General features: G+C 41.5%; 1 protein-coding gene across 1 annotated transcript in view; it reads right to left on the minus strand.

Annotated features, from left to right (window-relative positions):
* MYO10 (myosin X) overlaps positions 1 to 27,944 on the minus strand; it is a 293,546-nt gene that overhangs the window by 24,364 nt on the left and 241,238 nt on the right. Inside the window, exons 27-34 of the mRNA XM_088459632.1 lie at positions 26,891 to 27,134; positions 19,245 to 19,340; positions 9,031 to 9,124; positions 3,927 to 3,982; positions 3,320 to 3,462; positions 911 to 1,105; positions 633 to 790; positions 168 to 291 (exon numbers count right to left, since the gene is read on the minus strand). Coding sequence (XP_088315758.1) covers positions 168 to 291; positions 633 to 790; positions 911 to 1,105; positions 3,320 to 3,462; positions 3,927 to 3,982; positions 9,031 to 9,124; positions 19,245 to 19,340; positions 26,891 to 27,134 — 1,110 coding nt within the window. The remainder of the gene's footprint in view (positions 1 to 167; positions 292 to 632; positions 791 to 910; positions 1,106 to 3,319; positions 3,463 to 3,926; positions 3,983 to 9,030; positions 9,125 to 19,244; positions 19,341 to 26,890; positions 27,135 to 27,944) is intronic.

Below are 27,944 nucleotides of genomic sequence, written 5' to 3' on the forward strand. Positions count from 1 at the left end.
TGTGGTACAATAAGGTAATATAACCATGTGAATTAACATTTTTTTTACTCTTTCTGACCTGTGTGCACCATTGAAAGTAATTCACTTGTGTGTTGCTTTGTCTGTGTCAGGTTTTGTACTAAAAGCTGACTATGTACAGAAACATATTTGATAAATGATACACATACAGTTTAAGTTGATGTCTCCGTAGGGAAGCGGTAGTAAAGATGAGTGTAAAGGGTGATGAGTATAACGCAGAATTGGATTCCTTCTGTAAATCTGCTCCACAACTTCAGCATTCAGGCAGTTTTCCTGAAATAAAAGCAGATAATAAGCAGAGCTACAGTATATATAATATATATATATATATATATATATATATATATATATACACACACACACACACACACACACACACACGTGCATAAATATTGGGACATTGACAGAATTTTCATATTTTGGCCTCTATTCACCACCACAATGGTTTTGAAATGAAAGAAACAAGATGTGCTTTAACTGCAGGCTTTCAGATTTAATTTGAGGGTAATTACTGTACATCCAAATCAGGTGAACAGTGTAGGAATTACATTGTGTGCAAGTGTCATTGTGTGCCAGCACAATATGATTACAGGTTTGGTGTCCTATATGCTTACCTTTATGTCCTGTATTAGCTGCTGTGTTGGGGTATCTATAGGTGCTTTAGTGTCTATGACATTCTGAATAGCGCTAGCCCACCTTGTAGCTTCATTTAACAGTTTAGTATAAAGACGGTAGCAGTGCTTGCGTCCATACACGATCACATTCCAGTATCCTGTTAAACAAACAAATTTAATTAACACACATTTCATAAAAAATATAGACCAATAGCATTTGATTCTCTGTACGTGTTTTCTAAATGTCTTGAAAGTTTGAGGGAAAAGTAAAGTATTACCAGTCTCCTTAAAGATTTTCTCCTCGGGCTGCACCACAGAACATAGGCTGTTAAGAACCAAAGTGCCTAATTTCATAGCATTTTTCTCAGAGTTCTTGTAATAGTCCAATGAATTGTGGGTAAGCACAAACCAGCGCTTCTTCAGCTTCAGTGAAGACATCTTAGGGCTATTTTTCACTTCTTTGTGTAGCCAGCCTTAAAAAGCAAAAATAATATGTATAGCACTGATTTACTTTATATTAAATATGCAAATATGAATAGCATAAACTAAATTAATAATATTGTTTCCAAACCTATCCTGTTAATATTTACATACTTACAGCTTGGACATTGAACTTTTGTTACACTGCATCTAGGATTTGTGTCCAGTGTGTTATTTATGTGGCGGCAATGAGACTGGAACAATCTGGCATATCTGTTGGGATTGTCCCCTTCTTTCGTCCTGTTGGACAGGGATTTTTCTAAGCTCCTCTCTATTATCTAATATTCTATGATCCACAGTTCCTATGAGTTGCTACTTAGAGACCCTGGGCCTGAGTTGCATGCACTTCTGAATGTGAGAACATCTTAGCAAACTGCACATATGTCGCAACCTACATACACACAAAGGAGAAGCATCCTGTAAGTGTGTACTCAGAGTTGTAACCTATTCTGAGTTTAGCACATGGAGTGTGCATGCCATTTTCAGTAGCATCTTCTGTAGCAAAAATGGGGTAGGGGTATGTGCCATTACTTGTGATGATGGCTGCCCTGGCGACTGGTGGTCTTGTGGCATTGCGGTTGTATAGATGCATCTGTCTCAGAGTACAAGTGGATGTTCGCATAGGTCTTACGATCGCTGGAAGTGGACAAAATGTTTACCACATTACATGTGACTAAAATTCAGGCTCCCAGTGTGCCCAGAGGCAGAGCCTGGCACACAGCTTAATATAGAACACCTGTATGGGTGCATTGCTGCACATAGTACAAAAAGGACAGTCGATCAGCACTGGCTGTTATATAAAAGTTATATGATTAATGGGAAACAAATTTACTGACATTATGCTGAATTTTAAGTAAAATGTAATCCATATATTTCACAATATAGATTGGGACTTAAAAGTAGAATAACTGAGAATAGAACTTTTATATAGTTTATATAGAAAATAATGTGTATTTAGATATATGGAAAGATTGATTTAAAACTTTCTTCTACCGTCGGTCATTTACCGTTACTGATAGTCTAATTATTTTGAGTATTGATAGTCTAATTATTTGGAAGCTTCCTCAAGTATATTCAATCAAAAGTAGCCTCTACTCATATGATAGTGAGCTCCCTATGTGACAGTGTTGTTATACAATCATTTTAATATACTCTGGTTTTGTAAGGAGTGAGCCTACACTTACAGTAATCAATCTCTGTAATATGTATTGATGTAATAGTGTCATATGTTGCCTATTTTAACTTATTTAAAGCAGCACCAGTGGTTCCTTTCTAACAGTTCCAGTGGTAGAGGGTGTCATCTATCTATATATGGTTATATAATGACACTGTCACATAGGGAGCTCACTATCATATGAGTAGAGGCTACTTTTAATTGAATATATTTGAGGAAGCTTCCAAATAATTAGACTATCAATACTCGGATATACATAATAAAACTAACAACGGTAAATGACTGACGGTAGAAGAAAGTTTAAAATCACTCTTTCCATATATCTAAATACACATTATTTTCTATATAAACTATACTCTGATTTTATTCTAATATGTCGCCTTATATCTGAACACATATTTTAAGAATCATAAATAAAAGTTAATTTTTATTATTTTCTGGAGACAAAGGTATAGAGAATTTATTTGACCTATTTAGTGCACTGGACCAAAATCTTGTCTTTTTTTCTGTTGTTAATTAAATTGTCTAAATACAATAATATCGGGAAGCACCTCCAGGAAATTATAGTTGAGAATATTAACCTTATAGGTATCATTAACCACATGAATGGGGTATTTAGGTCATTAATAACAAATACATATGTTTCTCTGGATAAGGATATAATACTTTACACATATATCGGTGTAGGATCACAACAGTTGTTTTGGAGAATAGAACTTATAGAGTTCTGGAACTTATACTGTCAAGATCAGTTAGTCGTTCAAAGTGAAGGTTATTACTATATATGTAATTATAGACATTTCAGAAACTGACCTATAATAATGATATTATTATTTTCCCCAACCCCCTTGACCTTCAACCCCACTAAGTAATCATATTTTGATTTGACATATCTATATTATTGTACCTAATCTCTTGATCTTTACTAAATTTAATAAATTATTTCCATGCTATGCTATGATGGCTGTGAACAAATAAATAAAAATATATTTTTTTAAAAAGGATGGGAATGAAACCCAGAATTGCTTCTCACCTCTGACAATGAATTCCTGTCCTTCCACCCGTGTGTCACCCTTGGATCTCTGCAACAATGTTATCCAGTGATGCATTTCCTCAGGTGTGTCTGAGTTACAGTGAAGGACACGATTTGCTGTGATGATTACAAATGAATTTGGTCTGAAGGAAAAAAAGGTGGGAAAATGTTATTAGCTGTAAACATGGAGAATGTTGGCACAACAACCAGTCACCAAAGAACGATTTACCTTGGGCAAATTACTTTGTACATTTGAAATAATTGGAAAAATTTTATTTATTGTAAAGGTGAACAGAGGTTGTGGAAACATTGTGCAGAAATCTCTTGCAGGGCCCTAATTAAACAAATGCAGAAATCTCTGAAGATCATATTAGATAGAGTCGGGTTTAATATTGAGAATATGTGTAATCTCACTAATTAAATTTTGACACACTAGAAAGTACTATGTATTATATTTATCGTATACTTATAATTATTATTATTATTATTTTTGCTTTGAAAATAATCAGAGCTGTTTTATGTTGCGAAGGGCAGTTGTCTGCTGTGATTATCTGAACACTAAAGGAGTGAAGATTTCCCACACCCAGGTTGTATGTTGAAGACTCACCTATCAGGGTTGTCAAAAGCACAGACCGAATCTATAAATCCAACATCCAAAGTGCCCTATACAGAGAAACAAATACAAGTACATATGAGTGACTGTTCTGAATGAGAAATATGCATCAATAAAGACAATGTACATTATACTTATCGACTTTCAGCTCCCTCTTTCCGGAAGGGAGCTGTCGGTCTTTCACAGAGGGGGTGTGTCGTGTCTAAACTAAGCAGGGCGTGGGGCGGGGCTGCGCGGGTTTATCGTGGAACGGAGGGGGGGGGGAATGCCTAACCCTAACCTCCCCCCAGGGGTGCCTAACCCTAACTCCCCTTCCCCTAGCCTAACCCTAAGTCCCCCTGGGTGCCCTAAACCTAACCCTTCCCCCCTGCGACTACGAGGACGGGTGATTGCACTTACCTCATTCGGGGCCACGTCGTTCTGCATTCCGGCATCGGGATTATGACAGGCGTCTGTATCTTGGCGTCTGTCATAAATCCCTAGCCGGCATTCTGGCGTTGGGATTGTGACCGGCGGCCACAATAACTATATCCTGAAACATACATGGACCTGACCATTATGGTGGGACTCTACTCATAGCATTAGGATGCTGCAGCCACCCATTTGTGTCATCTCTTCTAGGCATAACATATTCCACCCAGGTTAATCCTACGTAGTGCACCCAAGATGGCTGCCTCTTCACCTTTCGTGGGTGGAATATATAACCCATGGAAGTTATTTCCCAAAATGCACCAACCCTGCAGTATGCTTATTGTGCTCTCTAAGTTTCGGTTGTTTTAAATTATCTCTGTGTGGTTTTCTATTTTCTGCAAAACCAAATCCTTGTATACCCTACAATGTTTTCTGATGTCTGTAAAGCGACTTTGAGTCATATGACAGAAAAGCACTATATATATATATATATATATATACAGTCAGGTCCATAAATATTGGGACATTGACAGAATTTTCAGATTTTGCCCTCTATTCACCACCACAAAGGTTTTGAAATGAAACAAACAAGATGTGCTTTAACTGCAGACTTTTAGATTTAATTTGAGGGTAATTACATCCAAATCGGGTGAACGGTGTAGGAATTACAACAGTTTCAATATGTGCCTCCAACTTTTTAAGGGGCCAAAAGTAATGGGACTGTCAACTCAAAAGATATTTCATGGACAGTTGTGGGCTATTCCCTCGTTATTTTATTATCAATTAAGCAGGTAAAAGGTCTGGAGTTGATTCTAGGTGTGACATTTGCATTTGGAATCAGTTGCTGTCAACTCTCAATATGAGATCCAAAGAGCTGTCATTATCAGTGAAGCAAGCCATCATTAGGCTGAAAAATCAAAACAAACCCATCAGAGAGATAGCAAAAACATTAGGTGTGGCCAAATCAACTTTTTGGAACATTCTTAAAAAGAAAGAATGCAACGGAGAGCTCAGCAACACCAAAAGACCCGGAAGACCACGGAAAACAACTGTGGTGGATGACAAAATAATTATTTCCCTGGTGAAGAAAAACCCCTTCACAACAGTTGGCCAAATCAAGAACACTGCCCAGGAGGTAGGTGTATATGTGTCAAAGTCAACAATCAAGAGAAGACTTCACAAGAGTGAATATAAAGGGTTCACCACAAGATGCAAACCATTGGTGAGCCACAAAAACAGGAAGACCAGATTAGAGTTTGCCAAACAACATCTAAAAAAACAGTTATGGAACAACATCCTATTGACAGATGAGACAAAGATCAACTTGTACCAGAGTGATGGGAAGAGAAGAGAAGGAAAGGAACTGCTCATGATCCAAAACATACCACCTCATCAGTGAAGCATGGTGGTGGTAGTGTCATGGCGTGGGCATGTATGGCTGCCAATGGAACTGGTTCCCTTGTATTTATTGATGATGTGACTGCTGACAAAAGCAGCAGAATGAATTCTGAAGTGTTTCGGGCAATATCATATGCTCATATTCAGTCAAATGCTTCAGAACTCATTGGACGGTGCTTCACAGTGCAGATGGACAATGACCCGAAGCATACTGCAAAAGCAACCAAAGAGTTTTTTAAGGCTAAAAAGTGTAATGTTATGCAATGGCCAAGTCAATCCCCTGACCTAAATCCGATTGAGCATGCATTTCACTTGATGAAGACAAAACTGAAGGGAAAATGCCCCAAGAACAAGCAGGAACTGAAGACATTTGCAGTAGAGGCCTGGCAGAGCATCACCAGGGATGAAACCCAGCGTCTGGTGATGTCTATGCATTCCAGACTTCAGGCTGTAATTGCCTGCAAAGGATTTGCAACAAAGTATTAAAAAGTGAAAGTTAGATTTAGGATTGTTTAGTTTGTCCCATTACTTTTGGCCCCTTAAAAAGTGGGAGGCACATATAGAAACCGTTGTAATTCGTACACCGTTCACCTGATTTGGATGTAATTACCCTCAAATTAAATCTGAAAGTCTGCAGTTAAATCACATCTTGTTTGTTTCATTTCAAAGCCATTGTGGTGGTGAATAGAGGACAAAATATGAAAATTCTGTCAATGTCCCAATATTTATGGACCTGACTGTATATATATATATATATATATATATATATATATAAATTATTATTATTACTATTATTATTGTTATTATTAATAACACATAGCAGGGATGGAGTCCCTGTCCCTGGTTGTGTTTTTTCATACATTTGGCCGATACCTAATTTGTTATTGCCATAAGCAGCAAGAAGAAATAATGACTTATTAAATATGCCTCTAGGGCTGTAACTAGGTCAGAGTGAGAAGTGCTGCCGAACAGGCTGCAAAGCTGAGGGAGGGACGGAGACAATTCATGGGCGCCGAGAGGGGGGGAGCGGGTACAGTTTACCTGGGCCGGTTTTGCTAGAGGGGCCCGGGTCCGACGTCGCCTCCCCCCTCCCTCACAGCAGCTCAGCACACAGCTTGTGCTGGGCTGCAGTGTGAGACTGCTCGCGGCTGCTGCAGCAGCCGCAGCAGTCTCCTATGGCTATGGGGGGGAGCGATCACACTGCTTAGCGCTGGGCAAAAGTTTTATATTTAAAATTTTTTTTTCAAGGGGCGCGTGGCCACGCCTCCCACAATTAGGCCCCCTCCTTTACCCGGGCCTGGCCAGGCTCTCTACGGCCCTAGGGAAGGTACAAATGTTAGTGACAAAGTGGTTCAGGCCCAGGGCCACTGTAGGGGGGTATCCACTAGACGATAAAGTTGAACGATTGAACGATAATGATAAAATCGTTCGATAATCGTCTGAACATCGTTTGAACATCGTTTGCAAATCGTGCAGTAATTGTTTCTAACGATGTACGATGCGCGCTCCCGCTGGTCGTTTGATCGTCTCCTCCATCGACTGAACATGCAGGTCAATTTCACTTGATTGCTTACAAATCGTTTACACATCGTTTACACATCGTTCACGCTGAACGATCAAACGATGAACCACTATCTGCCCACTATAGCTGAAAACTCTCAATCACAGATTAAAACAACATAGTTTATTGTTATATCTTTTGCAAATCGTTTGCATATCTTTTGCAAATCTTTTGCAAATCTTTTGCAAATTGTTCAGAGTGGAAGATCATATTTCAAGGGAAACTTCAAGGGAAAATCGTTAAGATGTTGGACAGGAATAAAATCGTCTAGTGGATGCCCCCCATGTGACTGTAACAGTGAGCAATGACAATGCCAGTCAGAGTGGCTCTGATTCTATTCTCCCTGTGCTCCTGGGTGTGGGAACCCTTGGACACCTTTCTAGAGGTAGAATCTGATAATGTGCCAGGTTATATGGAGTTTTAGCTGGAGCAGATTATCTGCAATGCATTCTTGGTATCCGATTCTTTGCTAATGTTTACAATTAATAACAGCTGTGTCTTATTTCAGGTTTAAGTTAAATTGGTTTCAGGGAGGTGCATGGACAGTTTTAGTCCAAGTCTACATTGGGCCATAAACTACTTGGGATTTATTCACTGTCTAACATAAACAATAACAGTAAATAAAATCACAAAATGGGGGTAAGGGATCGGGGAGTTGGGTAATCAGGGAGAGTTGGCAAGTATGCCACAGTTGTGGTGTTTGAAATTCAACAAGTGTACTGTATGTTAAACACTTATTTAAAATAAGCATTTTTTGTAATGTAAACATATTTAAGTATGTTTTATCTATTTTTTTAACATTAATTATTTTGGATTTACTTTTTAATTAGGAATGAGTCTGCAGCCCGAGACTGGGCTCAAGGTGCAGTGCGCATGAATGATGCAGTAGGGACGCCGACTGGCTGTGGTAAGTCACTGCGTTCTGCTGTAGGAGCAGTACTGTACTGTAACTAGGGGCAGGTAAGCGGTGCAGCATCTAGTGGGAAACTGCACCGGTGCTGCGCCGTGGCACCTGCTTTTGGCTAGAAGGATGCCGGAAACAACACCCTGCAGCCTAGAAAGCTGTCCGGATCATCCTTAGGCATGCTCTGGGCTGCTGTGTACTTCCTGGTCCTGGAAGCTTAACCCCGTATTTGCGATATCATGACATCACATGTTCAAGGGGCGGGCCTGGCACAGAGCGTACTTTGGCCCTGTGCAGGACAGTATCACTGGGGAGCTGACACATCCCCTAAAATATTTTCTCTTGCTATGATGAGCGGTGATTAAAAATAAGGCTTTCTATGGTAAATGCTTTATGATAAATTGAACCCTAAGTGCTGGTGATCCAAGACTATCTTCTAAGTAGCTAATTTTAGCTCCTTAACTGTATCACATGCAATCTTACCAGTGAAAAGTCACATTTCCTGAAAGCTCTGCCTCAACAAACTATAAAAAATGGCCACATACGTACAAAACTGACATTATTTAATCAGAAATTTTATCTCTAGGCTCCTTTCCCTTAAATGTTGTGGTCATGCCAGGCAACAGGCCTATGAGCAACAATACTTACCACACTGCACCCTGCTGGTGTCAGTGACAAAGGTCTACAACGCTTTATTTGCTGTGACAAGCAATGAGTTAGCTGACACTGACAGATGTATGTTGTGTGACACAAAAAGGCTTAGTAGGATTTAAATATTCATTGAATAATACACTCTGCTCAGTAATGAATGGCTTTTCCCTTACCACAGCATTTTGTGGATTTGCTTGCTCATCGTGCATCTCTCGGATCTCCTGCTCTGTGGATGATTGGACCTGGCTCATCACACTGAACCACTGGCTAGAGGGGGGAAAAGTTATTACAGTCATCAGACAATTGCATAACAAAATGTCCACTTTGATGCTCCCTGTGTGACACAGGTTTTGCAAGTGAAATTAGAACCCTAAACCCTATGTTTTATTTTCAATATAAAATACAATACTTATATAATTAATTTCTGGGAATTGTACATGACACTGGAGAACATAAGATGAGTTTATCATATGTAGTATTGCAGTTGGTTACACTAATCATGCAACTTCCTTACTGGGGTATCTTATTAAAGAATAAATATTCTCTAAAATGCAAAATGAACACAGAGAAAAGGGGTTTGGCTATTTTATGTAATAAAGCTGTATAGTGAAACGGTAAATAGTATATTTCCCAAATGTAATCAGCAATTTCATAAAACTGCTGAGCTGTCAGTGAAAGGATCAGTGTATAGTTTGGCCACAAAAGTAATTCTCAAAAATGGATAGAAACTGGCCAGAACATAACCACACACACAGGGCAAGAGCGCTTAAAGTATTTTCCAACACATCCGACACTTATCCGAACAAATACTATCAAATAATTATTAGTCTATCCTCAGTTTGGGTCTAAACTCAGCAGTGTGCTTGCCCACCCCTGTTCTGCCTCTTCTGGTGTAAGGAAACACAAGAGAAAGCTATTTAAAAAAATCAATATATAAAGATATTCTTATATATATATTTCTGTGCACATGAGCAGTATAAACATTCTGAGAAACAAAAGCAGACCCCTAAATGAACACCTAGTTGTGCAGGCAAGTTTGCAATAATGTAAGAATATGTAGATATTACAATAATACATCTGTGCATACAGAAAATTTACTGGCACAGGACTGCGTAATGTGCTATTATTCATCACCAAGTTTAGCCCAATGCCTGAAGTGACTCTGTGATGCGGACGTGCCACACACTTTATATGAGTTCCTCTGTTTTCAGTAAATAAACAGTCACAAATCACTATCTGCTTTAGTGTTTTGGAAAAGTTAGTCATGGGTCACAAAATATGTAGGTACAACACTACTAACATTACCGTGTGTTGACATGCACTTCAGTCCTGTATTGAAAGCAACAGCTTCATAAAAGGACCACACCTCAGCACACAAGCAGGAATACCATACATCAGATTTCTAATATTATACAGTTAGTGGACCAAAATAAGAAGCACCAATATAATGTCACCTTGCTCCTGACTATGCCTCATCATTTAAACCTTGTCTGATAAAGCCATAACATTTGGATAACATCAGCGTTATGCTCATGAAACCAATGTAGTCTATAGGGGAAGGTGGGGGTGTGTGTGGTTTGTAATCCTATGTATCATCCCCTTTCCCTTTATTATCAGCTCTGTAGTTATTTTGTCTGCTTCCTGTGGCTCATTCATTCTATGTTCTGTTTTGCAAACCAACAATAGTAAAAATAATTGGGGTTTGGTATAAAAGATCTACAGTAAAAAGATAGACAATGTCTAGATAGACCCCAAATGGTAGACAGTCAATAGGTAGACAGGCACAAAAGGAAAAGGTCAACATGGATGAAGATAGACAGGTACAAAAGGTCGACATTGAAATAGTCGACACAAAATGATTGATACATGTGGTTATTTTTTTGTAACCCTGTTCTTCACCCTTATCCTAACCGATGGGGTAAGTTCCTAACCATCCCTCCTAGAGCCTAACCCTAACCCTCCTGTAAGTGCTTAACCCTAACCAACCAAAATAACCAAGTGTTGTCATTTTTTTGTGTCGACCATTTCAATGTCAGCCTTTTGACCCTGTCGATGTTTTGTACCTGTTGACCTATAGACTGTCTACCATTTGGGGTCTATCTAGACATTGCAACCTTTTTATTGTAGGTCTATTGACTGTAACCCTAATAATTGTGGGAGACAACCTTCCAGTAGGAAAGAATTACTCTAACATGGGTGAAGATGATTGCTAAGTGCCTTCAAGTAGAAAGTAGCATTAACTACGTCTTCTAAGGGAATGACTGCACCAAAGTCATGACAGTAAAATGTGTCCCCAAAAGATTATGGAATCAGAACCCTTCACTTCTAGAAACAAGCCCTTTTAGTTGTTGCAGTTGTGTTTTAAGTAGAGATGAGCGGTTCGGTTGAATGCAATCCGAACCTGCCCGAATTTCTGATATCCAAGTCAATCCTCGTGGCGGCTCGGGTCTTTCCGTCTGACTCGGATTCCACTTCGAGGCAGAACATCATATTCGCGGTGTTGGATTATCGTGGGTTTTGGATCCCATATACCATGGTCGGGCCTCGGCGCCATTTCCCTGTCAGGCACCCTGCTGTATGGTGCACTGTACTCTGCTGTATAGGCTGTGCTGTGTCCAGACACACAAGTGGCTGTGCTACTCTTAGTCAATGTGTATAGGGGGGGGGGGGGGCCCACTGCTGTATGTTGTGTTATACTCTGCTGTATATGCTGTGCTGTGTCCAGACTCACAAGTGGCTGTGCTGCTCTGTATATTAGTCAATATGTATAGGGGGTGCACGCTGCTGTATGCTGTGCTGTACTCTGCTGTATAGGCTGTGCTGTGTCCAGACACACAACAAGTGTCTGTGTTGCTCTTAGTCAATGTGTATAGGGGGGCATGCTGCTGTATGCTGCACTGTCCTCTCCTGTAAATTAGCTGTGCTGTGTCCATCTAAAGACGTTCATGTGCATATATAAGACCTGTGGCTCCAAGCAGTTTTGAACCGAGCTGCAAAGTGAAAAAAATTAATAATACAGATCTATTGTTGTTTTTTTGTGCATTTACCCTAGTACGTTTTGTTCACGTGCATATATAAGCCCTGTGACTCCAAACAGTTTGAACTGAGCTGCAAGTTCAAAAAAGGAAACTATAGATCTATTTTTTGTACTAGAGAAAATTACTATAAAGAATATAGTGAAAAGGGCGCTGTCACCAGCTTTATAAATTGTAATACGAGCTGGGTTATATACCTCCTACAATGTGGTTGTCATCTGAAATACGTGGGACAAACAACTAGACCCCTTAAGGTGCGATATATGGAACATCGCAGAAATATCTTGAATAAAATACATAACCATATTATTCCGAAACATTTAATGGAGAAACATGGGAGTGACCCTAGCTTACTAATGGTCGTTGGCTTGGAATTTATCCCACTGACCATATGAGGGGAGGACAGATTTAGAAAATTATGTCAACAGGAGATTTATTGGGCATTCCAATTGAACTCTCTATTCCCTAGTGGACTAAACGAAGCCTTAGAACTAAATGTTATATTATAAATTAGTTGTGTCTAGTGGGCTTATTCTTTATAAACCTTTTTGACGTTTTTTGACCTCTTCTTTATTTGGGTTTAGATTTGTGTTTGGTTTAATTTGGGATGTATATTTATTATTATTCATCCATACCAATGGATTGAATTAATTCAATTGGATATGTTTGTCCAAAGAACATTTTGAACAACTTCTTTTCACATAATCATCCACTAATTTACTATTACATGATGTTTGAGATTATATATTTTATAGGCTATTTCTGTATGTACATATAGATTAGTGTTCACCCATATAGCCTCTGTACATCAACGGATATGGATTATCGTGTAATATTCTTTTTCTAGAATTTCTGTGTATTTATTTATTCCTTATTCATTTTTATTGCCTAATTCTGACATGTGTCAGTAGTTTATAATTATGCTTAAACAAATGGCGCCTGATCGCTTCATTTGTATCTATTTACAAATATCTTCTACACTCTCTTCCTAACAACATGTTCTTTTCATCGGCTTCAATCTGTTGCTTAGCAACAGATTGACGGTTTCCATGGATTTAGCATCCCTCACTACCTAACTGGTTAGTGATATGTGACCTGTACGTGAAGGCACAATGAACCGCACCTAGTTGGAGGCTTGGAACGCGGCGCATGATGACACGGCGCTAAACTATCAGCTCCGACCATGTGATTTCACATGACCAATGATGGACCAGTCGGAGGCTTGGAATGCGGTGTTTGAAGACGCCACGTCTCTTTGTTAGCTCCGATCATGTGATCACACATGTCCAATGATCAACCAGTGGGATAAATAAATAAACAAAGGTCCTTCCACCAGGTTCATCTACAACACTATAGTAATTGAAGTTATATTGTTCCTCCGTTTTTGTTTTCTATCTTTGCTAGTTCCAAATTGTATAATCATGTTTTATATAAAATTCTGAATTGATGCACATGACGATTTTTAATTGAACACACCTGATGATCATTTGGTACAAATGAAAGGCAGTATTTAAAGGCTGCCCCACAGCCATGTAGACACCTTGAAAAAGCTGCTCCTATGCAGTGAAACGCGTTGGTGGATCCCTACCTTGCTATTGGCACCTGTTACTTTGGACATCAACACTTCATTTTCTATTTGGAGCACTGTGCTTTGGACTTGGTGCATTATCTCCAGTGTTGGGTCATTATGAGGCTGCATCCATTTGCGTTGGGATATTGCTGACTGTGATACCACCGCTAATTAAGGATCCTCACCATCTTGATACAAGCCGGTAAAATACTCAAAATACAGCTGGATTTTTTGCCACTCTTGAATAACTCTCTGCCCGGTGCATACCATTCCTTTATGCTGGAGTATACAGTGCCTACAGGGTATATAAGACTTGTGCCTTTCAGATTGCTTTGTTTTATTCATCCAAAGATGCTCTTCACCAATAATTTATATTCTTATTGGTTTTTTTACTCAGTACTGGGTTTTTTATCGTTCATTTAATATTTATATTTATTTATTATTTCTCATTATTAAATTGTACACATTATTTATCATCAGCGCTGCTTATTGTTTGTTTGTACAATTGTTTGTACTGTTTGGTGCGCTTTACCCTAGTGCGCTTTGTTCACATGGATATACAAGTCCTGTGCCTCTACGCAGTTTGAGCCATGTGCCATGATTGAAGTTGAACTGCTACATGTTTGTGCCGCCCACTGTTGTCGCATAACTTAGTCAGCCAGCTAGCTTGGTGCAACCTTTTGGCCTAAACTGGATGAAAACAATATTGTGAGCTGTGAGGTGGTCAAAATTTACTGGAAATGATTGAAAATTAATGTTATTGAAGTTAATAATACTCTAGGGCAGTGGTTCTGTGCGCCGTGGCACCCTGGGGTGCCTCGGGACACTTGCAGGGGTGCCTCAGGTTGGTGTTCCAGCACCAAATCAAATCATTTATGATCAATGTAATGTAAATATGTGGATAAACAGAAGCGCAAACCTGTCACCACCACATAACTGAGCCTAAGGATGACAGGTAGCACAATTTATTTCACTTTACTATTTTTTGAATTTCTCAATATCAAACTTTTGGCTTAGGGGTACCATGAAAACAATGCTGATACTCTAGGGCGCCTAGGTTCAACAAACTTTTGGAACCACTGCTCTAGGAACAAAAAAAAAGGGTAAAATTATGTGAGTTTATCTTTATTTGGCAATTTTTGTAAAAAAAAAATCCCAAACCAAAACCGGTCACGGCGGTTTGGCAAAACCAAAAATGGCCGACGAATTAGAACCAAAACCAAAAAAAATGGTCCGGCGCATATCACTAGTCCTAAGTGTCATTGTCTATTTGGTGAAGGATAATTCATCGGACAATATCACCATCCTCCTTTGCTTGGTAGTCTGTTGTATCTGTTCTATACAGTATATCAATGATCTCCCAAATCGAAATCAGTATGTAATGCGGCCGGCGGTTCTAATCCCGACAGCGGAAGCCCGGCAGGGGTGAAGATCCCGGCAGCTAATTTTGATAAGTACCCCTAACCTCCCCCCCACGTACCTAACCCTAGCCTCCCCCACTAGTGCCTAACCCTAACCCTCTAAGTGCCTAAACCTAACCCCCCCTTCCCCGCAGCCTAAACCTAAGTCTCCTGGAGCTGTGCCTAACCCTAACTTCCCCCGGGAGCACTAAAACCTAATCCTCCCCCCCCCACGGCTGTAGTGTTAGCTGCGGGGGGGGTAGGGTTATGTTTAGGTCAGTAGCGGGGTTGGCGTTAGGTTTTTTTTGGGGGGGGAGGTTAGGGTCAGGCACCCCTAGGGGGGAGGGTTAGGGTCAGGCACCACTGATTAGGGTTAGGCACGAAGGGGGAGACTTAGTTTTGGGAACTAACAGGGTGGGTTAGGGTTAGAGTGCGGGGTGGGGAGGGATTTGTAATTAGAGCTGATTTAACTAAATAAATGTAATCAATTTGAAAGAGATATTAAAATATTTGCCAGTTAAGTGGTTAATGCATTGATATCACACTATTCAGGAGAAATCTGCCCACTGTTCCTCTTTGAGGAAGATGATGTTATTCCCTTGAAGTGCCACCTGACATCACCTTAGACACAGCTGCTCATGAAACATTAGCAAGTACAGCTGAGCTATCCCGTCACTGAATCGCTTGCCTGAAAGTTGCTGGGGTCTCCTCTTGGAGACATGCTAGCCATAATTATAGGCAACCAGGGCAGGCCAGCATTTATATACATGATCCATACTGGGATGTTATTTGCTTAGTAAGCACAGAGCCTCAAATGCATGGCAGCACTTGCTTTCATATGCTTTACAGCCCTCTATACTATACCAGGTGTTTGTCCACTACCGAAATCACAATTAAGACATAACATTATTAAAGGAATTTTACACCTTCTCGCTACTGTATTTTAAATGATCATGTCTGGGGAAAGTGACAAGCGACTGGCTGGTAGTCAACTTTACAATATCAACAGCAGATGGCGCTGCTACTTCATCCTGATCTATCTGTTTCACAAAGCAGCAGTTGAAAGCTTACTACAGAGTTGTAGGGAATGTAGAATTATTGCATATAATACTCCCTATGATTGATATTTTGCATTGAGAACTCAAAGTACCAATGAAGTGGGAAAAACACTATTTGTCTTATAATGTACAATTTCTGTGACAGATTGGAGCATTGACACATAACAAACGAATGGAAAACTACCATACAATAACGTTTTATATGGTCATAAATATGATGATTTTACATGACCACAGATTAATACTATGGGCTACATTTACCAAATAGAATTTGCTTGAAGGAAAGAGAATATAAAGATAGGATGTGTTGTCTCAATTAGTGGACAAGTCTTTGAGGGAAAAGTAATAACGATCTGAACATATAAAAACATATATAACATACATTGATGTGCGGTGAGGTCAATGGCTGGGGAGGCACACAAATCTCTTGGCATGAAATAGGCTTTGGGTGCGGTAACTGGATGACAAACGTGATTGCATGGAACTTATCCATCTCATGGGAGTGTCATGGATTGTCATGTGCATGCAGCTATACTTCCATACAATCCTGAGACTTACATACGGAAAAGGGAAGCCTGTTTCTAACAGGCCTTTTGCACCCAGCCATCATTAGTATTGCCACTTGCACCTGACCCATGTGCAAGTGGCAATACTAATGATGGCATTTGTGGCTGTGGACGAAAAACATTGGGCATACAACGTTGTTATAGGACCACTAAATCTTACAACTGACATGAAGATAAAATAAAATTGATAGTGTCAATCTGACATTCTGTTGTGGCAAGTTTTGAGTAAAACTTGATAACTTGTATTGCTGATGAATGTGAATGCAGTGTGGAAGAAGACTGTATAGGATGAGGAGGAGCAGAATGCAGTGTGGCAGAAGACTGTTTAGGATGAGGAGGAGCAGTATGCAGTGTGGCAGAAGACTGTATAGGATGAGGAGGAGCAGTATGCAGTGTGTCAGAAGACTGTGTAGGATGAGGAGCAGAATGCAGTGTGGCAGAAGACTGTATAGGATGAGGAGGAGCAGAATGAAGTGTGGCAGAAGACTGTATAGGATGAGGAGGAGCAGTATGCAGTGTGGCAGAAGACTGTATAGGATGAGGATGAGCAGTATGCAGTGTGGCAAAAGGCTGTATAGGATGAGGAGGAGAAGCAGAATGCAGTGTGGAAGAAAACTGTGTAGGATGAGGAGCAGAATGCAGTGTGGCAAAAGGCTGTATAGGATGAGGAGGAGCAGAATGCAGTGTGGCAGAAAACTGTGTAGGATGAGGAGCAGAATGCAGTGTGGCAAAAGGCTGTATAGGATGAGGAGGAGCAGAATGCAGTGTGACAGAAAACTGTGTAGGATGAGGAAGAGCAGAATGCAGTGTGGCAGAAAACTGTATAGCATGAGGAGGAGCAGAATGCAGTGTGGCAGAAGGCTGTATAGTATGAGGAGGAGCAGAATGCAGTGTGGCAGAAGGCTGTATAGTATGAGGAGGAGCAGAATGCAGTGTGGCAGAAGGCTGTATAGGATGAGGAGGAGCAGAATGTAGTGTGGCAGAAAACTGTAGGATGAGGAAGAGCAGAATGCAGTGTGGCAAAGGGCTGTATAGGATGAGGATGAGCTGAATGCAGTGTGGCAGAAACCTATTTAGGATACGGAGGAGCTGAATGCAGTGTGGTAGAAGGCTGTATATGTTGTGGATGGAGCAGAATACAGTATGGCAGAAGGCTATATAGGATGAGGAGAAGCAGAATGCAGTGTGGGAGAAGGCTGTATAGGATGAGGAGGAGCAGGATGCAGTGTGGCAGAAGGCTGTATAGGATGAGGAGGAGGAGCAGAATGCAGTATGGCAGAAGCTGTATAGGATGAGGAGGATCAGAATACAGTGCGGCAGAGGGTTGTGTAGGACGAGGAGAAGCAGAATGAAGTGTCTCTAAAGGCTGTATATGTTGTGGATGAGCAGAATGCAGTGTGGCAGAAGGCTGTAGAGGACGAGGAGGAGCAGAATGCAGTGTGGCAGAAGGCTGTATAGGATGAGGAGGATGGAGCAGAATACAGTATGGCAGAAGGCTGTATAGGATGAGGAGGAGCAGAATACAGTATGGCAGAAGGCTATATAGGATGAGGAGAAGCAGAATGCAGTGTGGCAGAAAGCTGTATAGGATGAGGAGGATGGAGCAGAATGCAGTGTGGCAGAAAGCTGTATAGGATGAGGAGGATGGAGCAGAATGCAGTGTGACAGAGGGCTGTATCGGATGAGGAGAAGCAGAATGAAGTGTGACAGAAAGTTGTATAGGATGAGGACAAGCAGTATGCAGTGTGGCAGAGGGGTGTATAGGATGATGACGAGCAGTATGCAGTGTGGCTGAAGGCCGTATAGGATGAGGAGGAGCAGAATGCAGTGTGGCAAAAGACTGTACAGGATGAGGAGGAGCAGAATGCAGTGTGGCAGAAGGCTGTATAGGATGAGGAGTAGCAGAATGCAGTGTGGCAGAAGGCTGTATAGGATGAGGAGGAGCAGGATGCAGTGTGGCAGAAGGCTGTGTAGGATGAGGAGCAGAATGCAGTGTGGCAGAAGACTGTATAGAATGAGGAGGAGCAGATTGCAGTGTGGCAGAAGACTGTATAGGATAAGGAAGAGCAGAATGCAGTGTGGCAGAAGACTGTATAGGATGAGGAGGAGCAGGATGCAGTGTGGCAGAAGGCTGTGTAGGATGAGAAGCAGAATGCAGTGTGGCAGAAGACTGTATAGGATGAGGAGGAGCAGAATGCAGTGTGGCAGAAGACTGTATAGGATAAGGAGGAGAAGAATGCAGTGTGGCAGAAGACTGTATAGGATGAGGAGGAGCAGAATGCAGTGTGGCAGAAGACTGTATAGGATGAGGAGGAGCAGGATGCAGTGTGGCAGAAGGCTGTGTAGGATGAGGAGCAGAATGCAGTGTGGCAGAAGACTGTATAGGATGAGGAGGAGCAGATTGCAGTGTGGCAGAAGACTGTATAGGATAAGGAGGAGCAGAATGCAGTGTGGCAGAAGACTGTATAGGATGAGGAGGAGCAGGATGCAGTGTGGCAGAAGGCTGTGTAGGATGAGGAGCAGAATGCAGTGTGGCAGAAGACTGTATAGGATGAGGAGGAGCAGAATGCAGTGTGGCAGAAGACTGTATAGGATAAGGAGGAGCAGAATGCAGTGTGGCAGAAGACTGTATAGGATGAGGAGGAGCAGAATGCAGTGTGGCAGAAAGCTGTATAAGATGAGGAGCAGAATATACAGTAGATATAATATAGAGAGCTCTCTGTACTTTAGGTGTTGTCACTACAACACAATTTCTTACCTCGCATCTTCTGGGGACTCAGCAATTAAGTGGTATGTTCGGTTATCCATTATTATGTCAATGCCATTTTCTTTGCCTGTGTTATCAATGATTTCTCTAAGACAATAATTACACAAAGACACATTATTGTGGTGCAGGATATCAAAGGGTCATTTTAAATATAAATTTAAAGGCTACTGATACTAAACAGTAACTACGCGGAGAGAACTATTAATATAACACAAAGTGCAAGTGATAGTGGGCCTATATTAATTAGGTGATTCTTTAATTTCCTTGCCTTACCATTTATTTGTTACTTACACAGACTGCAGTGAATGCTGAAGCATCCTATTGTTTTGTTGTCTGTGTAATATTATTTCACTGCTATCTGTATGAAAAACGGAGAAGCCAGCTACATGACCTGCTCTGCTGGCACTAATACATCCAGCGCTTAAAACCATAGCATTCAAAGATGTAACATTAGTGGCTCTGTATCCAGGTGTTTGTACTAATAACACACATAAACAAAACAGTATAACAATATTAAGCTATCATTTATATTGGGTCAGCATTGTGTCTTGATAATAAAGTGTTAAATTGATTCTTTAGCGGAGAGTCACATTGCCACTAATTGCTATCTAATATGACCTTCTGGGATAATACATAAAAAAATGAACATAAACACTAATATCAATGCAAAGGTACTGTACAACTCCTACTTTCCTGGCTTCTCTAACTTGCAGAGTGAAGTCTAGAACAAAAAGTCTGACACCCACACAGACACTAGCTACAATTTAGAAGTCAGTCCATAAAAAATTAACACGTGGAAGTAAACCAGTGGCTTTAATACCTTCATGCTTAAGGGTATTTTTATAAAGCTTTTGATACTGAAGTAACTTGTGCAGTCTGAAAATAAGAAGTCTACTTAAATCTGCCTGTGTAGCCATTCAACATATTAATAACTTCAGCAACCTCGATCTTTTTGGCAGTAATTTGTATGTCTCTGTTATATCTATAGGATGGTGAATATGTAACACATGCTTCAAGGTCTACATAACTTCACATTCCGCATTAAAGACATTGCAGCTTAAATAGAGAGCATATTTACTGATGATATTTAAAGCAGCATCTGTAATTTTCTCTGTCAAGGTTTTCTGGTGCATACTGACTCCCAAACCAAAATCATAACTACTGTAGCTAAAAATGCAACCACTAGGTTATAAATAAACCAGTACCTAGTGATAGTCATATTGTGTCCATGCACCAAGGGCTTTGGATGACTAATAAGACCGCATACCATTTTAATCAGCAGAAGCTGCTTGTGCATCCTATTTGCATCGCTTTGCCAATAAGAAGCATTTGAAGGTAAAAAGCTGCACAAGAAGATGCCAGGCGCTACGTAGTCACGCCAAGGTATGGCTAGAAGGGCTGTTTAACACGCAACTGCATTGCAACAAAAATACTTATCTTACACAACCAGTACACTATAAACGACTTCAATTTGAACAAGCCGCGATACTTTCTTGCCTCCCGGACTTTTTGACTACATCGCGTGTTTTGCAGGCGGAAAAGTATCGCGCGCGTGCCCGCATATTCAATTTGAAAGTAGGCGAAAACGGGTCCCGGCGAAACTTAAACAAGCGGAAAGTACTGACAGATTTGGGGAAATCAGCCTGACACCCCCCAAAAGATACTCTGACATGGGGGTTCCCTATGACACCACGATTTGGCTTGCTGAAGGTATTTGGTGTTTTTAAACGGGCTCAATAGCTGCTAAATAGCGTTTTTGTATAAGTGTTGAAGAAAAGTATTCTGGAGGGTTTTTTTGAAGAAAATAACTTATCCCAGCAAATTTGGGGTACTTGAAAATGGCGGTCAGCATATTTTAAAGTTGCTAAAGTTAACTTGAAAAAATTGTGAAAAATCCACCTTCCGCAAGCACCCCCCCCAGAGTCAAGTTCGCTAGTTTTTAACTTTGTCCCCCAACTTTTTTTTTTTCACCCCCAAATTCAAAGTGTTTTTTGGGGTGTCCTTAAGTGTTTTTTCAAATTTTTTGACACAGTTTACCTTTGAGGGACTGTCTGAAGGCTGCACGGGGGTTCCCGCAACGTTGCACCCCAAAACCCCAATTCTGCACTTTTTTCCACATACTATTCATAGGCGAAACTTTTTCGCCTATTACATTGCACTGACTTTCCGCCTAGGCGAAAAAGTCTTCCAAATTGAATACGGAGAAAAATCAAAACAGGTGAAAATGACGTCATCGGCGAAAAGTTTTCGCCAAAAACACGCGAAAACGGCTTTTCGCTCCAAATTGAATACGGGCCTTAGGATGGAGCTATGATACTATAGTAAGAAATTCGTATGAAAGTCCAGCAATCGCTGCCCGTGGCGAAGAGTCTAAGTCACGCCATACATGTCACACCATATGATGCAAAAAGGATAGGTGAATCTGTACCTAGCAATGATCAGAAAGGTTCCTTAAACATGTAAATACAGTGTCATCAACTGCAGATATGTCAGTAGTATCACTTGTGATACAGGGATGATCCATTTTTATTTAATTTTTATATTGAGTTGCATAAAGCAAGAGATAAGCTCATTGCTGTATTATGGGCTGTACAAGTACGTATGTGCTTTATCAACATCATAAGTACCAACACTAGTCTTCTTGATGTCTTTACTCATGTGTAATATATTTATCAACCAGTAAAATGATCTATAATAGTGGCAGGCAACATGAGCATCTTCAAGGGCCTCACAACTCTATCTTGGCCTACGTATAAATGAATCACATGTCACCTTCTCAGAGATCCATCAGATCCATCAGGAGAAAAGCAGTGAAAAGCCATCATCATACAATCTCTGACTAAATCCCTACCAACGTTCCCTCTAAGGTGACCAGCTTGCATCGCTTTTCTGTTTCGTCTACGCTTTTGTAAATGCTTGGCATAGCTGCTCAGGGCCGTAACTAGGGTGGTGTGACCCGTGCCATGGCACAGGGCACCGCAGGGCAAGGGGCGCTGTTCGGGCCTGTACATTTTCTGTTTATTATCATTCTCACTTGAAGCTTCCTCTTCTTTTATCCCCAGCATCTCCTGGCCTCCCCCATCTCTTCCCTGGCTCTGTAGCTGCTCATTCAGTGCCATGGGTTCTAAGCTCTCTGCTTTCTACAGAGTGACAGGTTCTGATCTCCATATTAGATATGCTGTGTAGAGGCTCCGGGGCTATTTAACAATAAAGCACTTACAGATGTGTCCACATACATCTATCCTCCGTGCGCTACAAGTCGCTCTACACATAACGCACGCTGACACTGTAACGTAGCGTTTCGCATGCAGATACATCCGCAGTAGCTCACAAAATATAGGCATGCTGCATATCAGTTTAATCAGCAGAAGTTGCTTTGCTAACTATTCGCTACTCGAATAAGACGCATTTGAAGGTAGAAAGTTGCACGAAAAGACGGTTGGCGCTACCGAGTCACGTCACGGCATGGCATGACTAGACGGGCTGTTTAGCACGCAAGGAGGCTAGGTGTATGAGGACATATCTGTATTCAGAGAAGAGCTTATTGTGCTATGACCATAGAAACATGTGACAATGCTTTTGTATTAAAGTGGCATCAGGAGAATGGTAAGTGGGCTGAATACAGGGGAAGATATATAGGTCCAGGGCCGTAACTAGGGTGGTGTGACCCGTGCCATGGCACAGGGCACCGCAGGGCAAGGGGCGCTGTTCGGGCCTGTACATTTTCTGTTTATTATCATTCTCACTTGAAGCTTCCTCTTCTTTTATCCCCAGCATCTCCTGGCCTCCCCCATCTCTTCCCTGGCTCTGTAGCTGCTCATTCAGTGCCATGGGTTCTAAGCTCTCTGCTTTCTACAGAGTGACAGGTTCTGATCTCCATATTAGATATGCTGTGTAGAGGCTCCGGGGCTATTTAACAATAAAGCACTTACAGATGTGTCCACATACATCTATCCTCCGTGCGCTACAAGTCGCTCTACACATAACGCACGCTGACACTGTAACGTAGCGTTTCGCATGCAGATACATCCACAGTAGCTCACAAAATATAGGCATGCTGCATATCAGTTTAATCCGCAGAAGCTGCTTTGCTAACTATTCGCTACGCGAATAAGACGCATTTGAAGGTAGAAAGTTGCACGAAAAGACGCTTGGCGCTACCGAGTCACGGCATGGCATGACTAGACGGGCTGTTTAGCACGCAAGGAGGCTAGGTGTATGAGGACATATCTGTATTCAGAGAAGAGCTTATTGTGCTATGACCATAGAAACATGTGACAATGCTTTTGTATTAAAGTGGCATCAGGAGAATGGTAAGTGGGCTGAATACAGGGGAAGATATATAGGTCCAGGGCCGTAGCTAGGGTGGTGCGGTCGGTGCCACCGCACAGAGCGGAACAGCGATGACGGCGGAACACCGGCCGCCCACCACCTCCTCTATCTCTTAGTGCTGGACAGCCGCTGCTGCGCAGTTGCGGCGCCCAGCACTGTTTGATTACAGAGAGCCGAAGCCTCCCCCCTCCTTTTTACAAAGCGTGACTCACCTGAGTCTCCGCCTCCCGAGTCCCAGGAACCTATTGGGACGGGGGAGACATCATTACGTGACGTCTCCCCGCCAAAGGCTCCCAGAGTTCATGGAGGAGCTGCAAGCTGCTGTGCGGTCGGGTGGGCCATGCTGGCAGGGAGAGTGTGCGGCGCTGTGTGGGGAGTCGGACACTGGATGACAGGACTTGCCAGGTGAGATCCGGTCCAGTGTTTTAGAGACGTCCGGGTGGTATCCAAGAGCAGTGGCCAGAAGCCTGCCCCTGCCATTTGCCACTCCTAGTGAGTGAGTCACTATCTGTAATCAGATTAAAATATATATATATTATATATATATATATATATATAATACTCCACCGGACCGGCACTCTGCTAAGCTCACGTTCAAGTACTCCAGTGCCTCCTGCACAATAGTTATAATCCAAAGAAAATCAGCGGCACTTGGAGCTTTTGCAGAAGGTTTGTTTAATGTGTACCCAAACACATGTCACCAACGTTTCGGGGCACAGTGCCCCTTTGTCAAGGTAAAATTTCCATTTTATTTATTTATTTTATCCATTATTGATGCGTACATGTCCATTGTCATTATTATTGTATTTTTATCAATGTTTTATGTGTGTTTACATTAAATATCTTTTTATATATTTCTGGTCATATTCTACCTTGCACCTTAAATTATAATTTTATTTTTTAACTGATAAATATCAGTCACCTGTATTTATTTGATGCGCTTTTAGCACTTCAAGGCGCTCTGACCTGATCACCTTGTTTCCATATATATATATATATATATATATATATATATTTATATTTATATATATATATAAAATGTAGTGGCTTTTTGTGGAATATATTTAATAAGAATTCTATAATAATGATTAACAGAACAACGATAATGAATAGATATCACATAATATGGAGATGCAGCTCTCACCAATCTAATTAAGCTCAAATACGGGCACCAATAAAAATCATAACCAGTTCATCCATAATATCGATATGATTTTTATAATGCCCGTAATTGAGCACAATTAATTTGGTGAGAGGTGCAGCAGCATACTATGTGAGATTTATTTATTATTGTTGATCTGTTAATCTATGTGTAGAATTCTTATATATGTATTTTACAAAAAGCCAAGAGTTAGGGCTGTAACTAGCGTGGTGCGGTCGGTGCCACCGCACAGAGCTGCCTTTATACTTGCAAACTCTGGCAGTTGGGGGGGGGGCACCAATGCGCTTTCTCGCACAAGGCACTAAAATGTCTAGCTACGGCTCTATGTAGGTCCCCATTATGAGATGGGAGTAAACCAAAAAGGAACAAGTAACTTTGCACATTGGCAAAACCATGCTGCACTGCATGTGGGGCAGAGGTAAAATGTGCAGAGATTTAGATTTGGGAGGGGTGTGTCAAAATGCAAATATATATTGCAGGGTAAAAATAAAGCTGTCCAGTATTTGTGGGCTACATGCAAAAGCAGACAGTATTTATCCTGCATGCAAAAGCGATAAATGTATTTGCACCCCTTGCATTGCAACATGCTTCAGCCAGGTGCAAAGTTACAGTACTTGCTCTTTTTCGTTTTACTCCCAACTCAGAATCGGGCCCTATAGGCGAAGAAGTGTCTCTTTTCAGTGTAGATCTGGCACTGGGGAGGGATATCTATGTGATGCAGGGGTGGGCAGGGGCGCCGAGAGAGGGGGGGGAGCGCGGGGGGGGGGGGGGAGCGGGGACAGATTACCCAGGCCCGGGCTTCCTGAGGGGCACGGCGGGGGCCCGGGTCCAGTGCTGCCCCCCCCTCCCTCATAGCAGCCCAGCACACCGCGTGTGCTGAGCTGCAGTGGGGGAATGCTCGTGGCACAGCAGTCTCCTATGCCTGTGGCTTTGAGCAAAGCTGAGGAGGCTCAGAGCGCCCCCGCCCCCCCCCCCCCAAACGCTGCGCTAAGCTTTTTTTCTGGTAAGGGGGCGTGGCCATGCCTCCCGCGATTAGGCCACGCCCTCTGTTACCCAGACCCGCTGCGGCTCTTGGCGGGCCTTGGGGTGGGCAATTATTTCAGCTAGGGGGCCAGTAAGCAAGTTTTAGTAACCTGTCAAGGACCGCACACAATATGTTTTTTTATTAAGAAAAGAAACAAAACTTAAATCATATTTCTCCACACACACTTATATCAAATGCTTCCCACATTTAGGACCTGATTCTGAGCCGCACGCAATGACGATGTTCATGTAGTTGAGCAATTTTTTGCTACTGTACCAGAAAATCCCTAAAAACAATGCATGTATTACACAAAGTGTGCGCACTGCTGCCATCATGACGCAAGGTAGCAGAAATGTCTTGTAAATGTGATGACTGTTTCTGGGCGGTAACAGGGAGGTGGCTCAGCGCACACACAGAGATAGTCCATCTTATGGGCATGTTATTTGAGTGTCTTGAGAGTGAAAGTGGTTACATATACAAATGCTCAACCGCTCACACATGAGGCCATACATGGACGGAGAAACTACACCTACCTACGTCTAAAACCGCACCAATTGGTATTTCGGTGCCTACGCATGCTGACAGTGGGTGTCTTAGTCCTTGCCCAGTCAGACGCATGGATGTACATCAGGGAAGGGCTTTGTAGCAGCATTTGCATAAAGTCGCAGATGGGCGACCGCTAATAGATGCACACACAGACATGGCTGCTTCCCATTCCAATAGCACTTAGCTCTTTCTCAATGTCACTGCTCTTAGCAAACTGACTTCTTTTTCAGATTGTCTGTGCTTTCCCCTCCAATATACATTTGAGCAGTGATGCTCCTGATCTTTCACAGCTGTCCCGTCACATGCCCCCTGCACTCTCTTTATTATCGCACTCTGGTCTTCCTTGTACCCCCATCTCTCGCGCCTGGTCTCTTTAATTTTTCTCCTCTTGCCTCACATTCTCACACTCTCTCACCTCTTTCTGCCGCCAAGTATATGAAAAAGGTAGTAAAACACCAGTTTAATACAATATGTTAATATATTACACTTGACAACATTTAGCAATGAATTGAAGATTAATCTCTCTATAATCAAGAGTTCTGAAATTAAAATATTTCATGTTTTGTTACTTACTTAGCGTTCCGGAGTTCTATGGTCCCTTTCAGTTTTTCCTCACTGTCATTTTCAAAGTACATGAGCTTGAACTGACGGAGAACAAACCAACGTTTCTTCCAGTTCCTTCTAGATAGAGTAGATGATCCACCTCCCTTTTTATGAAGCCAGCCTTGCTTCAAAGCCTCCTGCTTGGACCTGAACCACAGGAACGTCTCATCTTTCAAGACACACCAACGTCTTTTCCATGTGTTCATCATCCCACCTACCAGAAACACAATGGAAACCTTTAATGTTACAATTAATTTGCAATGGAAAATTACAATTTGCTAAGTGTACGTACTGTATATATTGTATTGTACAATGACCCTGGGTAAGTGGGATAGGGGTATATAAAATAGATGAAAAACAAATGCGATCCACACCACCCTGGGCAGCTCAAGACAGAATGGTAATTTTCACGAATTACTAACAAATGACAAAATGCAAAACAGAGTCTCAAGCGCTCCAAGTGTCAGGGATTATACCAGTGTTACGTGGCCAATAGTAGATTACAAACAGTATATAGTCCGTCTCAATAAATAAAAAGTCCTCTTTTTTAGCAAGGATAAATATATGAAAGTTCCAAAAATACTCAGTCTTTATAGATATTGGTACTCCAAAATGCTTGTATTCTTCCAATGTGTCTGGTTATTTCGCTTCTTACTGTAGTGGTTCCCTGCTATGGCTCTCCTTCCCTTCGTATAGGTTCTCAGTCCCAATATATAGAAGATATAAAAGAAGGGATGCCAACATAGCATAAAACCATAAACATTTATTGAAATAGTATAGATAAAACAGATGGCCGCGTACCGTTATAGACCTTTTAAGAAAGGTACAGTGTTGAACATATAGGGGTATTTCGCTCCCCCTATAGAGCACTACTTTTCCCAATATAGGTACTCCTCAGTCAGCAGTCACCATCAGAGTAAACACCAACGCGTTTCAACCCCTCAATCAGGTCTTTATCAAGGTGTGTGATGAGTAAAATAACCACAACTTATATAGGGTACCAATATGTCCAACCTCCAAATCG

The sequence above is a fragment of the Taudactylus pleione genome, unplaced genomic scaffold, assembly GCF_031769625.1.
Source record: "Taudactylus pleione unplaced genomic scaffold, aTauple2 ptg000917l, whole genome shotgun sequence".
Classification (NCBI taxonomy): Eukaryota; Metazoa; Chordata; class Amphibia; order Anura; family Myobatrachidae; genus Taudactylus; species Taudactylus pleione.